The sequence below is a fragment of the Salvelinus fontinalis genome, chromosome 30 (assembly GCF_029448725.1).
Source record: "Salvelinus fontinalis isolate EN_2023a chromosome 30, ASM2944872v1, whole genome shotgun sequence".
Classification (NCBI taxonomy): domain Eukaryota; kingdom Metazoa; phylum Chordata; class Actinopteri; order Salmoniformes; family Salmonidae; genus Salvelinus; species Salvelinus fontinalis.
Genome location: NC_074694.1, coordinates 31343053 through 31356829, shown reverse-complemented (window position 1 = coordinate 31356829; position 13777 = coordinate 31343053). Strand labels below are relative to the sequence as shown.

Here is a 13777-nt window from a genome sequence, read left to right as displayed (position 1 = left end):
TTACGAAATGTTTGATGATTAGTAGTTAGGTAAACACGTTGCTCATTGTAATTATTCTAGTCCATTTGTGACGGTGGGTGCAATTGTAAACTATGCCATATACCTGAAATATGCACTTTTTTCTAACAAAACCTATCCCATACCATAAATATGTTATCAGACTGTCATCTAATGAGTTTTTTTGTTGGTTAGGGGCTATAAATATCTTAGTTTAGCCGAATTGGTGATGGCTACTGGTGTTGGTGGACAAATAAAAGATGGTGGATTATGCTAATGTGTTTTTAGGTAATAGATGTACATCTTTACATATTGTGTCTTCCCTGTAAAACATTTTAAAAATCGGAAATGTTGACTGGATTCACAAGATCTGTGTCTTTCATTAGCTGTATTGGACTTTAATGTGTGAAAGTTAAATATTTTAAAAAAATATTTTTTTTGAATTTCGCGGCACTGGTTTTTCAGTGGGGGGGGGGGGGGGGGTGTGCCGCTAGCGCCACGCTGATCCTAGACAGGTTAAATAAATATGTTATATACAGAACAGTTTGAGCTTAAGAAATAAATTACCCATGCGGGGTCGGGAAATTAAAACAATTAAATAAATCACTCCATGAGGTTGAAAATAGGGGTGTGAATGTTAAAACGAAATTGAATCCCTAACCGAAGCAGTGGTTTTTTCTCCACAAAATAATGCCTTTATCAATATCATTAATGGACATATCCAAGGTAAAACAAATGAAAATGCACATAGTTTGCTGTCATTTCAGCTGCTTGATGTGATTGCGTGTTAGCTTTAGTTGGCTAGCTAGCAAAGTAGAAGTAACGTTAGCCTAGCTGTCCTCAATAACTATCTTATTGACTCGACAAATCAGCTGGTTGTTGTCTATTAATAAAATATTTATTAAATCCTTATTTTTTTAAGTTCTTGTCTTTCGTCATCATTGGGCCTCTGCTAGCTAGCTACATGCCAAGGATTTGTTTCGCAAAGAAACGTGGAATGAACAGAATGAACGACTGAGTCAAAACATGAAAATATCATTAACGACCAGCCTATTTGGTGAAGCAACTTCAGAACTAACTACTGGCTTTTGCCCGAACTATATCATTTGGTGGAAGGATAAAATAAACAGAATTTACTAATATAGTTAATGAAAACATGTCGTTAATCCTTTTTCTTTAAATATGTTGGCAACCACTTTATAAAAGCAATAAGAACAGCCCTTAAGGGCCATCCACACCAAGGCAATAACTGTAACGATATCTATAATGATAAATTATACATAACTTAACATTGGCAAGCATCCACACCAGCAGACCGTTTATCATTCTGCAGTACACCTGTCAATCAACTGATCAATGCATCCTACTGCACACTGTAGACCTATTAATAAGGTGGTACACCACAGACCTCTCAGTGCTTTCAGGGTGAGTGTATTGTCAGTGACAACTGGTACTCGGGCCGAGCCAAATTCAGCTTATCTGGCCCGATTAACTGTTTAGTTTCCGGGTTAGGGCCATTTGGAGGTTATTTGGCAGGTGATGAAATACTAATATCAAAACCAAAAAAACTAAGAATTGTGATTTCTCACCTCCAAGTCATGGAATTTGCTAGGTCATTAAAAGCAAACATTTGTGACAATCTCTGCAGTCCTATAGCTATCAGAGGGGGTCCCTAATTTAGAGAATCTATAAATGCTTTTACTACAGACTATGGCAGTAGAGCACATTCACTTCCATAGCAGTTGTTCTAGGCTACCAACATGCCAACAAATAAACACGCACATCCCCTTACAAAAACATCACTGCTGCTAAACTGTAAAACTACATTACAATGAAATAATTGTTGGTTAATTATGTTGGCTTCTAATGACTATATTTTGTTTCTGTTTATTGCACTATGTTGTTGCACATTTTATTTTGTTCCAGTGAATGCAATTTTGATGTTCTATTATGACTAACTACATTTCTTTTCAGAATTATTTAAATATCCGACTACAATCCACCAGGATTTACAAAACTATTTTTTAATCCTTATAATTTTTGGCTTGTCACCAAAAACACTCAAACTTTTACAGACGCACAATCGAGAGCATCCTGTCGGGCTGTATCACCGCCTGGTACGGCAACTGCTCTGCCCACAACCGTAAGGCTCTCCAGAGGGTGGTGCGATCTGCACAACGAATCACCAGGGTCAAAATACCTGCCCTCCAGGACACCTACACCACCCGATGTCACAGGAAGGCCAAAAAGATCATCAAGGACAACAACCACCCGAGCCACTGTCTGTTCACCCCGCTATCATCCAGAAGGCGAGGTCAATACAGGTGCATCAAAGCTGGGACCAAGAGACTGAAAAACAGCTTCTATCTCAAGGCCATCAGCCTGTTAAACAGCCAGCACTAACATCGTGTGGCTGCTGCCAACATACGGACTCATCTCTAGCCACTTAATAATTAAAAATTGTATGTAATAAATGTATCACTAGTCACTTTAAACAATGCCACTTTATATAATGTTTACATACCCTACATTACTCATCTCATATGTATATACTGTACTCCATACCATCTACTGCATCTTGCCTATGCCGTTCGGCCATCGCTCATCCATATATTTATATGTACATATTCTTATTCATTCCTTTACACTTGTGTGTATAAGGTAGTTGTTGTGAAATCGTTAGATTACTTGTTAGATATTACTGCACCGTCAGAACTAGAAGCACAAGCATTTCGCTACAATTGCATTAACATCTGCTAACCATGTGTATGTGACCAATAAAACTTAACACAAAACTTTTTAATCCATCAATAATTAGTACAAAATCATTGCACCTGAGAATGACAATTATATTATCCCTTAAAGCTTTAAAGCAATTAACATAATGCGTACAGTACATTTATTTTAATTTCAGTAGCTAAATAAGGAGGTAGGCATATCAGTTCCAGCTAAAATTTGGATTGGAATCAGTCTCGCAGCAATAGATGTCCGCGGGCAGGTTTCCTGCTTGCTCTTGTGTCAACATTCCATACGGAACGTTTGGAACAAAGCGCCTGGTAGGCTACACAACACCACCGCTGGGAAACGATAGTTTCTCGAAATGTACACAAAAAGATGACTGCTAAGTGGTAGTCCCTTTCTCCTGCATACTTGTTTTGATTTTGCAAGTTAACGTGGCGGTTTGTTGGAGAGAAGAACGTCAAGGAAAGTTTAGCTAGCTAGCTGGCTAATTTTAGCTAGCTAACTTTAGCTTTCTGGCTTATCCTCCATCGACACGGAAATGGGAACATTTTCATTTTTACCAGTTGTCGCTAGCGAACGTTTTAACATTTTCATATATGTTTAGTTAATGACAGTAAATGTGTGTGTGTGAGAGAGATGTTCACACTAACTTTTGTCATGTCAACATTGTGTCATGCTAACTGAGTGTGAGTGAGATGGTTGATAAATATACAGTGCCTTCAGAGTATTCAGACCCGTGAACTTTTTCCACATTTCGTTACAGCCTTAATCTGAAATTGATTAAATAGTCCCCCCCCCTCCTCATCAATCTACGCACAATACCCATAATGACAAAGCAAAAACTGGTTTTCTGAAACGTTTGCGACTATAAAAAAATGTAATATCACATTTACATACAGTACCAGTCAAAAGTTGACACACCTAGTCACTCCATGGTTTTTCTTTATTTGAACTATTTTCTACATTGTAGAATAATAGTGAAAACATCAAAACTATGACATAACACATATGGAATCATGTAGTAACCAAAAAAAGTGTTCAACAAATCCAAATATATCTTATATTTGAGATTCTTCAAAGAAGCCACCCTTTGCCTTGACAGCTTTGCACACGTTTGCCATTCTCTCAACCAATTTCACCTGAAATGCTTCTCCAACAGTCTTGAAGTAGTTCCCACGTATGCTGAGCACTTGTTGGCTGCTTTTCCTCACTCTGCAGTCCAACTCATCCCAAACCATCTCAATTGGGTTGAGGTTGGGTGATTGTGGAGGCCAGGTCATCTGATTCAGCACTCCATCACTCTCCTTGGTCAAATAGCCCTTACACTGCCTGGAAGTGTGTTTTGGGTTCTTGTCCTGTTGAAAAATAAATGATAGTCCCACTAAGCGCAAACCAGATGGGATGGCGTATCGCTACAGAATCCTGTGGTAGACATGCTGGTTAAGTGTGCCTTGAATTCTAAATAAATCACTGATAGTGTCCCCAGCAAAGCACCTCCCACACCACCTCCTCCATGCTTCACGGTGGGAATCACACATGCAGAGATCATCCGTTCACCCACACCGCGGTTGGAACCAAACATCTAAAAGATGGACTCATCAGACCAAAGGACAGATTTCCACTGCTCTATTGTCCATTGCTCTTGTTTCTTGGCTAAAGCAAGTCACTTCTAATTGGTGTCCTTTAGCAGTGGTTTCTTTGCAGCAATTCAACCACGAAGGCCTGATTCACACAGTCTCTACTGAACAGTTGTTCTGAGATGTGTCTGTTACTTGAACTCTGTGAAACATTTATTTGGGATGCAATCTGAGGTGCAGGACTCCAATCAAGTTGTAAAAGCATCAATGATGACCAATGGAAACAGGATGCACCGGAGCTCAATTTTGAGTCTTGTAGCAAAGGGTCTGAATAGTTATACCTTATTTACATGTTTCTTTTTTAATTAGCAAACATTGATGTGGAAAAACATTTATTTAATCCATTATAGAATAAGGATGTAATATAACAAAATGTAGAAAAGGGGAAGGGGTCTGAATACTTTCCAAATGCACTGTATAGGAAGTGTGTTTTACACATTTTACACTAGCCTAATTCTTGAAATGTGTACCCCCAATATGGTTGTGAAGATTTTCTTGATTCATCAGGGACCCTTTTATTTGTGTATTTTGACACTAAGATACATTTAGCCTAATCCTGCTCCCCCTCAACACTCCTTAAGTTACAACTTTTAACTGCCTTGTTCAATTTGATTCTCTTCTTTTGCAGGAATCTTCTAGCTTGGATGGAAGGATGGACGTGTGAACAAAGGGAAGAAGTACAGAAGTTATTCAGTCAGCTGACTAAGAAATGTAAACAGCCCGTATGTCTGCTTGACAGATTGCTGAAGGGAAACATAGTCAATGCTAGGCTAAGTCTAATTTAGTAATGGTTTATCATGATTTGTCTATGTCTCTACAGTTCCTGAAACATGTCAATGACCTGATGCATGGTCTCTACAGCAGTGCTTGTCCACCCACTCATTTACCCATTCTGCCAGATCCCAGGGAAAGGAGAGAGCAACACCACCATTCCTTAAATCCATAGTCAAGTTGTGCAAAATGTATTTTTTTCTTTTGTTTGATACTCAATGTGTATTGATTCCTACTAGCCAGCTTTGTAAGAGGTAGGTTTGTACTAGCTATGCTGATGATCATTGATGTTTTTTTCTCTGCAACTGGATTCCCCAAGAGACATGCTATTCAGCTGCCCTTGATTGCCTGATCTTACTCATAGCACTTTTTTTCCTATCTAGAACCTAAAAGGGTTCATCGTCTGTCCCCATAGGAGAACCTTTTGAAGAAGCCATTTTGGTTCCATGTAGAATTCCTTTGGTTTCCATGTAGCACCCTTTCCACAGAGGGTTCTACCTGGAACCCAAAATAGTTCTATGGGGACAGCCGAAGAACCCCTTTTTCTAAGTTTAGTGTAAGTAAATCCAATTGAAATAGTACTGCTTCTAAAAGTAAGTTTGTAAAGCAAATAAAACCCTATTTTAACTCGCCTTTTCTTTTCAAGTGCAAAACCCTTGTCCTGATTCAGAAGACACCTCCCTTGGTGAGTCAAGTAAAGTTTCTCCCATTTTTCTCCCTGATGCTCACTCAGACACGTGTGCAGTTGCAGAGAAGAGGAAGAGATTTGCCAATTACACCCATTTCTAACAATGGGTGTTGCAGGAATGATATGTCTCTTTAATGCCTCTTTACACACACTTTAATTTTTGCAGTTACCTTTGTTGGGGGGAACATATATTTATATATATATATATTTTTTTAAATGCATCTTTTATTTAACTAGGCAAGTCAGTTAAGAACAAATTCTTATTTATAATGGACGGCCAAACCGGACGACGCTGGGGCAATTGTGCGCCGCCCTATGGGACTCTCAATCACGGCCGGTTGTTATACAGCCTGGATTCGAACCAGGGTGTCTGAGATACAGTGCCTTAGAAGGCTGTGCCACTCGGGAGCCCATTATGGAGCGGTGTGTTTATAAAAAGTTGTTGAATATGACAACATGTATTAGGGTTAAGCAAAACTTTATCATATAGAGGTGAGTAAAAAAGTAATTATGCAACAACTGTCTAATTTTAATATCCTTATAAAATGTTTCAGATTGATGACCATTGAATTAATGTCCCACTTCAATATGAAGGGACAGAGGAGCAAACATGCCTTTGTTACCACTGGTGTGTGATCCATTGTAGTTGGTAAGTAAATGTGAGCAGTTTGACATGGTCTATTGACATAGAATCTGTAAAACGTCTCATTGTCTGACTGTTAAAGATATTTTACTCTGTGTTACTGTTCTGTTCTGTCCTGCATATTCACATTAGGCCAATCCTACATTTAGTATTTTTTTATGCTTACATTGAGTGTCATGAAAAGCCAGAAAATGCAAGAAGTTGATGTGTTGTGGGCCCTCGGAAAGTCCTGAAATATGCCCCTGACCTCCTTGGTAGAGGAGGACACAAACTATGTAAGGAGTAAGTTGCTCTTTTTTGAAGACATCTACGCTAGTAATACCATGGAAATACTTTGGACATGTTTTTAGCCAGCTGAGTCCACAAAGTTTCTTCAGGAATGTCGTTTTCAAGTTCTTTTAACATCTCAAATTGATACATTTGTAATGCACTAATTCTCTTCACTGCAAATCTGACCGGTCACACAACTCTTATGAATAAAATAAAACAATCTGCCTTTATGTACTATGTGTCCCAGTGTTCGTGCATGTAATGTCTGTGAGTGAATGAAACAATTACTGTGTGCAAATTTGGGAAAAATGGTGATGCAGATTTGTTTTATGCCGTTGCTTTATTTATTTTAAATGTAATAATATGTTGCAGATTTAAACTTTAATTGGTGACTATGGAAACAAATAGAAATGTAATGAACAATGTTTTCAATATCCAACTTGATGTTTTCAATATCCAATACTTTTTACAGTAGTCAGGTGGTCATTATCAGGTTATGATGAGGTCCTAACTATGACCAGTAGGCTACATAATTTAGCACATAATATAGTGGTCAGAATTATCTAGTTATCTAGTCTAGTTTAAAAAATGCGAAGAATACATTTCCTTTAACTTTTGTAACTTATAGTTTTTCCTGGGATTTCACGTGAAGAGGAATAGCAGCCAGGCTTGCGTAAGAAGCTACATATTTATTTATTTATATATATATTTTTTTACCTTTATTTAACTAGGCAAGTCAGTTAAGAACAAATTCTTATTTTCAATGACGGCCTAGGAACAGTGGGTTAACTGCCTGTTCAGGGGCAGAACGACAGATTTGTACCTTGTCAGCTCGGGGATTTGAACTTGCAACCTTCCGGTTACTAGTCCAACGCTCTAACCACTAGGCTACGCTGCCGCCCCATTAGGCTATTCATTAGCAAAAAAATATATATTGTGCAATAAATTTAAAAAAGTTATGAAATGGCAGATCTGTGCACTCCTCCAGGCTGCGCTCTACAGTCCTGGACACGTAAAGGTCCACTACTAATTAGGCCTACGTTTTAGACAATAACATTATTCTACCTAGGCTACAACAACACAGTGCAATGATGAAAGTATTGTTATCAAGTGAGTAGCCTACACAATTATTTTCTAGGGCTTTAAACTCTGGTGATGTAGGCTAACTTGAATAACCTCCATAATTGATTAAGCTTTTTAGGGACAAGAAAATCATCATACCTAGACTATAACACAATGCAATCATTTTTCTTCTGATGAGTAAAGCATTCTATTCTAGGCGGTAAACTGCAGTGAATGCCATTTCAATAAACGCTAAAAAGCCTTGCGTTTTGAATGCACGTTTCTTTCCGAAATAATAATAATCTAGCCAAGGCCTGATTAGGTAACCATTTGGAGCAGTACTGGGTATTTTATCAACAGTTTACAAGGTCTAGAAAGGCACATTAGCAGAGGCACACAGGATGTGTTGGCTAACTGACAGGCCATCAGAAAATGCAGCCTTCTCAGGCACTGTTTGTTACGGATCATCATTCTCCCCAGTCGTCCTATAATTAATGTGGTCACCAATATGCTCAATTACTCAGGAAAGCTTAACATGCGCTTCCAACCCTCGGAGGAGCATCGGGCACTTAGAACCAAGAACGCTTCAATATAAACGCGTATTTGATTGATTGTCAGAGGGACAAAAAAACGCTTGAATCTATATATCTCGTTACCATTCTCCACTCTTTTTGTAGTTATTGTTGTAGTGTGAACGCTAATGTTCACTTGAATTCGTTTTTTTGCGTTATAGTTATCGTCCTTGGTATGGACCGCCCTTTAGTCGGGAGTTATCACACGATAATCCTCAGGTTCTCGTACCTTATTGCAAAAGGTCCCGATAAGCATCATTATCATCATACATTTATTTATTTTTTTACAGATAGGCCTACCTAACAGGCTGACTACACCGCCCGCGTTGCGTGCGCGAGTGTTGCAAAATAAATGTAGGAATCCATGTTATTCAATTATTGCACCCACACTGCGCGTGCCAACGAGCTTCTGCGTTGCCAAGGGCTAAAATAGAAATCAGTTATATTTCTGACGCAGATCGCTCCGCAAGTCCTGCCTCTCCCATTTCCTCATTGGTTTATAGAAGCAGGTACTCACGTGCCATCCCCTCATTGGTTATACCCACGTGGGTGACTGAAAGACAAACAAGGTCAGTGGCGGTAATGCACCTAATTTATGAAAGTTGCCAATCGCAATATACAGTCAAGAGAAGAAAAGGAGGGGCCTCCCGGGTGGAGCAGTGGTCTAGGGCACTGCATCGCAGTGCTAACTGCGCCACCAGAGTCTCTGGGTTCACGCCCAGGCTCTGTCGCAGCCGGCCGCGACTGGGAGGTCCGTGGGGCGACGCACAATTGGCATAGCGTCGTCCGGGGTAGGGAGGGTTTGGCCGGTAGGGATATCCTTGTCTCATCGCGCTCCAGCGACTCCTGTGGCGGGCCGGGCGCAGTGCACGCCAGCCAAGGGGGCCAGGTACACGGTGTTTCCTCCGACACATTGGTGCGGCTGGCTTCCGGGTTGGAGGCGCGCTGTGTTAAGAAGCAGTACGGCTGGTTGGGTTGTGCTTCGGAGGACGCATGGCTTTCGACCTTCGTCTCTCCCGAGCCCGTACGGGAGTTGTAGCGATGAGACAAGGTAGTAATTACTAGCGATTGGATACCACGAAAATTGGGGAGAAAATGGGATAAAAAAAATAAAAAAAAAGTTTTAAAAAAAGAGAAGAAAAGGACTGGAAGGAAGAGAGATGACTATAAACGATTCGGTTGACCGTTTTATGTGAGGATTAATTGGCGGAGTAGAGGACCTTGTACATTTCAGGTAAAATAACAACTCAATGTTTATATCTCAGAACAAATTAGCTAGCAACAGCAAGCTAGCTAAATAGTACAAATTAGCTAGCAAGTGCAAGCTAACTAGCTAAATTGCCATAAAATGTTTAATGCTTTTCGACCAGTCCCCAAATTAATATAATTGGTTCAGAGTTTGTTTTGATATTTTAACCTGCGTGTCGTGATCACGTTTGGTGTGGGGGGGACAAAATAAATGTATGCACGATGGTGTAACGCAACAATAATGTAATGTTAGTAAGAGGGATATGCATCTTTCACATGATTTGTGACGGCCATAAAGAGCTCTGGCACGTCATCCTAGTTAACAGCTGGAAAAGAAAGAACAGACTACAGAAATGTTTGTAGTTGATATGGCCTACTAATTTTCTAAATTAAGGGCTGCAAGCACCATTTGAGCCACGACTTAAGCTACTGTAACAGGTGCGTCTTTTTCATCAATATCACTTCAACGTTTACTCCAGTTTCAACAGGGTATTTGTTATTCCCTTTATAAAATGGGAGCTGAGACACAGTAAAGACAAAAAAAGCTCTGGCTCGCTTGTCAAAGATAACAAACGTTTCTAGTTGTTGTCAAACAAACACTCCCTAATTTCTGACCAGAAATTAGTTAGAACTGGGCTAGTAACTAACTACCAAAGAATATCAACAAATGTACACATGCGTCTACAAGCGGCTCTGCTCTGATCTAAAATGCATATCTAGGCTACTCTTCGATCATGGGTGATGGAAGAAAAGCTTTTCCTGCCCTTGAAATAGAACAAGGCTTCTCCGATGCGCTCCTAAGCCTACAACACAATCATCAACTCAGTCGGAGTTAGATTTGGGGGTTTTTGCACTGAAAGGGGCTTTTATGTTGATTTAATCCTAATTTCCAAAGTTGATAGAAGATTGTATCGGGTTTAAAGCCAGGAAAAACAGTGTACATTTTAGTGAAGTTAAATCGCGTGCGTCTCTGAGCAGGCAATTCTGTTTCGGTTGGCCGCAGACCCCAGGTTGAGTACCCCTGGTATGTCAACGCTTTATGGGTACATAATCACGAATGGACATAGGTGGAATTCGACCAACCCTAGTACTACTAGCTATCTATAGCAGTTAATCATTATTTACACCCCTCAAATGCAACTCTAGACCTGGAAGCCAGTTCCACTGCACGTTGTCATGGTTCCCCTCTAATTAGGGACCGATTTAGACCTGGGACACCAGGTGTGTGCAATTAATTATCAGGTAGAACATAAAACCAGCAGGCTCTGGACCTCATAGGCTAAGAGTTGAGTACCCATGATCTAGATCGCAGCATTATAAATGTAACAGTCTTGACCATATAACGGCTGATGGTCGCAATCTACAAATTTCACAAAAAGTTTGTATTGTGTCCGTGTCTTAAACACGGTTTTCTGTTTGTGTACTCACCGACCAACTCATTGGGGTCCTTCCTCTCTGCTTCTGGGATGTCCTGAAGAGAGAGAACACACAGAAGGGGGGGGGGGGGTTGAACGTCAGTCAAAGAACCATGCACGGTCCTGGATGTGAGGGTCAACATGGCCAGGCAGCATAACATCACTGTTGATGGTGATCAATTACCCCAATTATACCACTCGTTAACAGTTAACTATTAGAATAGGGTAATAGCAGCGGAATGGTCTGCAATAAGATATTAGTTTGTCAGCCATGGTGATGTGACAGGTAGGCTAAAACTGAATGAGGTTTCCTGATTATTTAAACTGCTTTATTTTTGGGGTAAAATTTATATAAAAAAACAGTCGTTTGGCATAAGATTGCCTTCGTGGTATCATGGCAAACATGTGGCTACAGGAGTTTCAGGACATTCTTGTGAAAGCAGGGGCTTGGCAGGAGGTGGGGTGATGTGAGCTGCTTAGAAAATATGGCCTGTCCTCGCCAGAACTGTGGGCATAACACAGGTTCAGCCACAGAAACAGTGCTCCTATTCACTGGCAATGGAACACACACACACACACACACACACACACACACTGCCACCCAGTCACCTAGCAACTGCATGGACACATCCAAGAATTGTCTTGAAGAGGGCAGAGGGCCAAACTAAGTAGAACAATGGGAGGAGCGAGGAAGGGGAGGAAGGATACAGTGCAGACATGGCTTACCAGAGGTTCTTTTGAACCACTGAATGAATTTCCATTTCACTGTAATGAATGACAGATTGACAGCCTCACGACTCCTTATTGTGAGAGGTATTGATGCGTTTGAACTGTCTGTTCACACAGCTCAAACACCCATACTTACACCACAAGACATGCCATTAGAGTTCTCTTCAGTCCCAAAGTCCAGAACAGAGGCTCAGAAAATCACAATACTACACTGAACAAAAATATAAAACGCAACACGTAAAGTGTGTTGGTCCCATGTTTCATGAGCTGAAATAAAAAAATCCCCCAAAAAATGTTACATTCGCACAGAAAGCATATTTCTCTTAATTTATTTAACTTGACAGATTTCCTTATATGAACTGTAACTCATTAAAATCTTTGAAATTGTTGCGTTTATATTTTTGTTCAGTACACAGAGCCATGAACACATTGAACTCTTCCACATCAGGTAATTCAAGCTAGCACAGTAAAATCTAAGTAAAGAGAAAAAAATAAGAAAAAAAAACACATGGCACAATGTGGACTGTGAAGATGCATCATTTTTGTATATCTTCAGTCCACCCCACCCTCAGAACATCATGCAGTTGAAGAAGTGGATGTTAAGGTCCTGGGCTGGCTACACGTTGTCTGCGGTTGAGGCCGGTTGGACGTACTGCCAAATTCTCTAAAACAAATGTTGGAGGTGGCTTCTGGTAGAGAAATTAACATTAAATTATTCGGCAACAGCTCTGGTGGACATTCCTGCAGTCAGCATGCCAATTGCACGCTCCCGCAAAACTTTATCTGTGGCTTTGTGTTGTGTGACAAAAGGCCACATTTTAGAGTAGCTTTTTATTGTCCCCAGCACAAGGTCCACCTGTGTAATGATCATGCTGTTTAATCAGCATCTTGATATGCCACACCTGTCAGGTGGATGGATTATCTTGACAAAGGAGAAACAGGGATGTTAAAAAATGTGTGCACAACATTTTAGAGAAATAAGCTTTTTGTGTGTATGGAACATTTCTGGGATCTTTTATTTCAGCTCATGAAACATGGGACCAACACTTTAAATGTTCAGTTTAGATATTTTTGTTCAGTGTAAAACAATACAACAGGGATGTTGTGCATTATAGAAATGTACAATATTACAAAACATAAAAAAATGTACGTAGTATGTATTGTAATATAGTACCTTTTATAATGTACATTTGTAATGGTGGAGCATTGTACATTTCTATAATGCACAACGTCCTGTGACTACTTACACAAGCAGTAATGCTACTGACACATAACATAGGCAGTACACTATAGTACATCGTTTCTCAACTTTTACTGTACCAATGACCAGTGAAATATAGTCCTAGTCCTTTTTTAACAAGCTCATGATTTAGACAAATACAACATGTAAAAACACCACTGGATATACAACTCAACACTATAACTGTGCCTCTTGCCTCTCTGTTGTGCAGCCTGTCTCTGCAACACCACTGCTGTCACTCTGTCTTTAAAATGTGCAGTTTTGTCACACAACACAATGCCACAGATGTCTCATGTTTTGGGGGAGCGTGCAATTAGCATGCTGACTGCAGGAATGTCCACCAGAGCGGTTGCCAGAGAATGTAATGTTAATTTCTTTACTATAAGCAGCCTCTGTCATTTTAGAGAATTTGTCAGTATGTCCAAACGGCCACACAACCGCAGATCACGTGTGGGTGAGCGTTTGCTGATGTCAATGTTGTGAACAGAGTGCCCCGTGGTGGCGGTGGGGTTATGCAATGGGCAGGCATAAGCTACGGACAACGAACACAATTGCATTTTATTGATGGCAATTTGAATGCACAGAGATACCGTGACGAGATCCTGAGGCCCATTGTCGTGCCATTCATCTGCTGCCATCACCTCATGTTTCAGCATAATGCACAGCACCATGTCGCAAGGATCTGAAAATGTCCCAGTTCTTCCATGGTCTGCATATTCACCAGACATGTCACCCATTGAGCATGTTTGGGGTGCTCTGTACT

The 13777-nt window shown here is 40.3% G+C and overlaps 1 protein-coding gene across 4 annotated transcripts in view; it reads right to left on the bottom strand.

Annotated features, from left to right (window-relative positions):
• The window catches only part of LOC129829032 (SAP30-binding protein-like), a 48868-nt gene that overhangs the window by 13885 nt on the left and 21206 nt on the right, over positions 1-13777 (bottom strand). For all 4 annotated transcript variants that reach the window (XM_055890461.1, XM_055890463.1, XM_055890464.1 and 1 more), the window contains exon 4: positions 11059-11101. In XM_055890461.1, coding sequence (XP_055746436.1) covers positions 11059-11101 — 43 coding nt within the window. The remainder of the gene's footprint in view (positions 1-11058; positions 11102-13777) is intronic.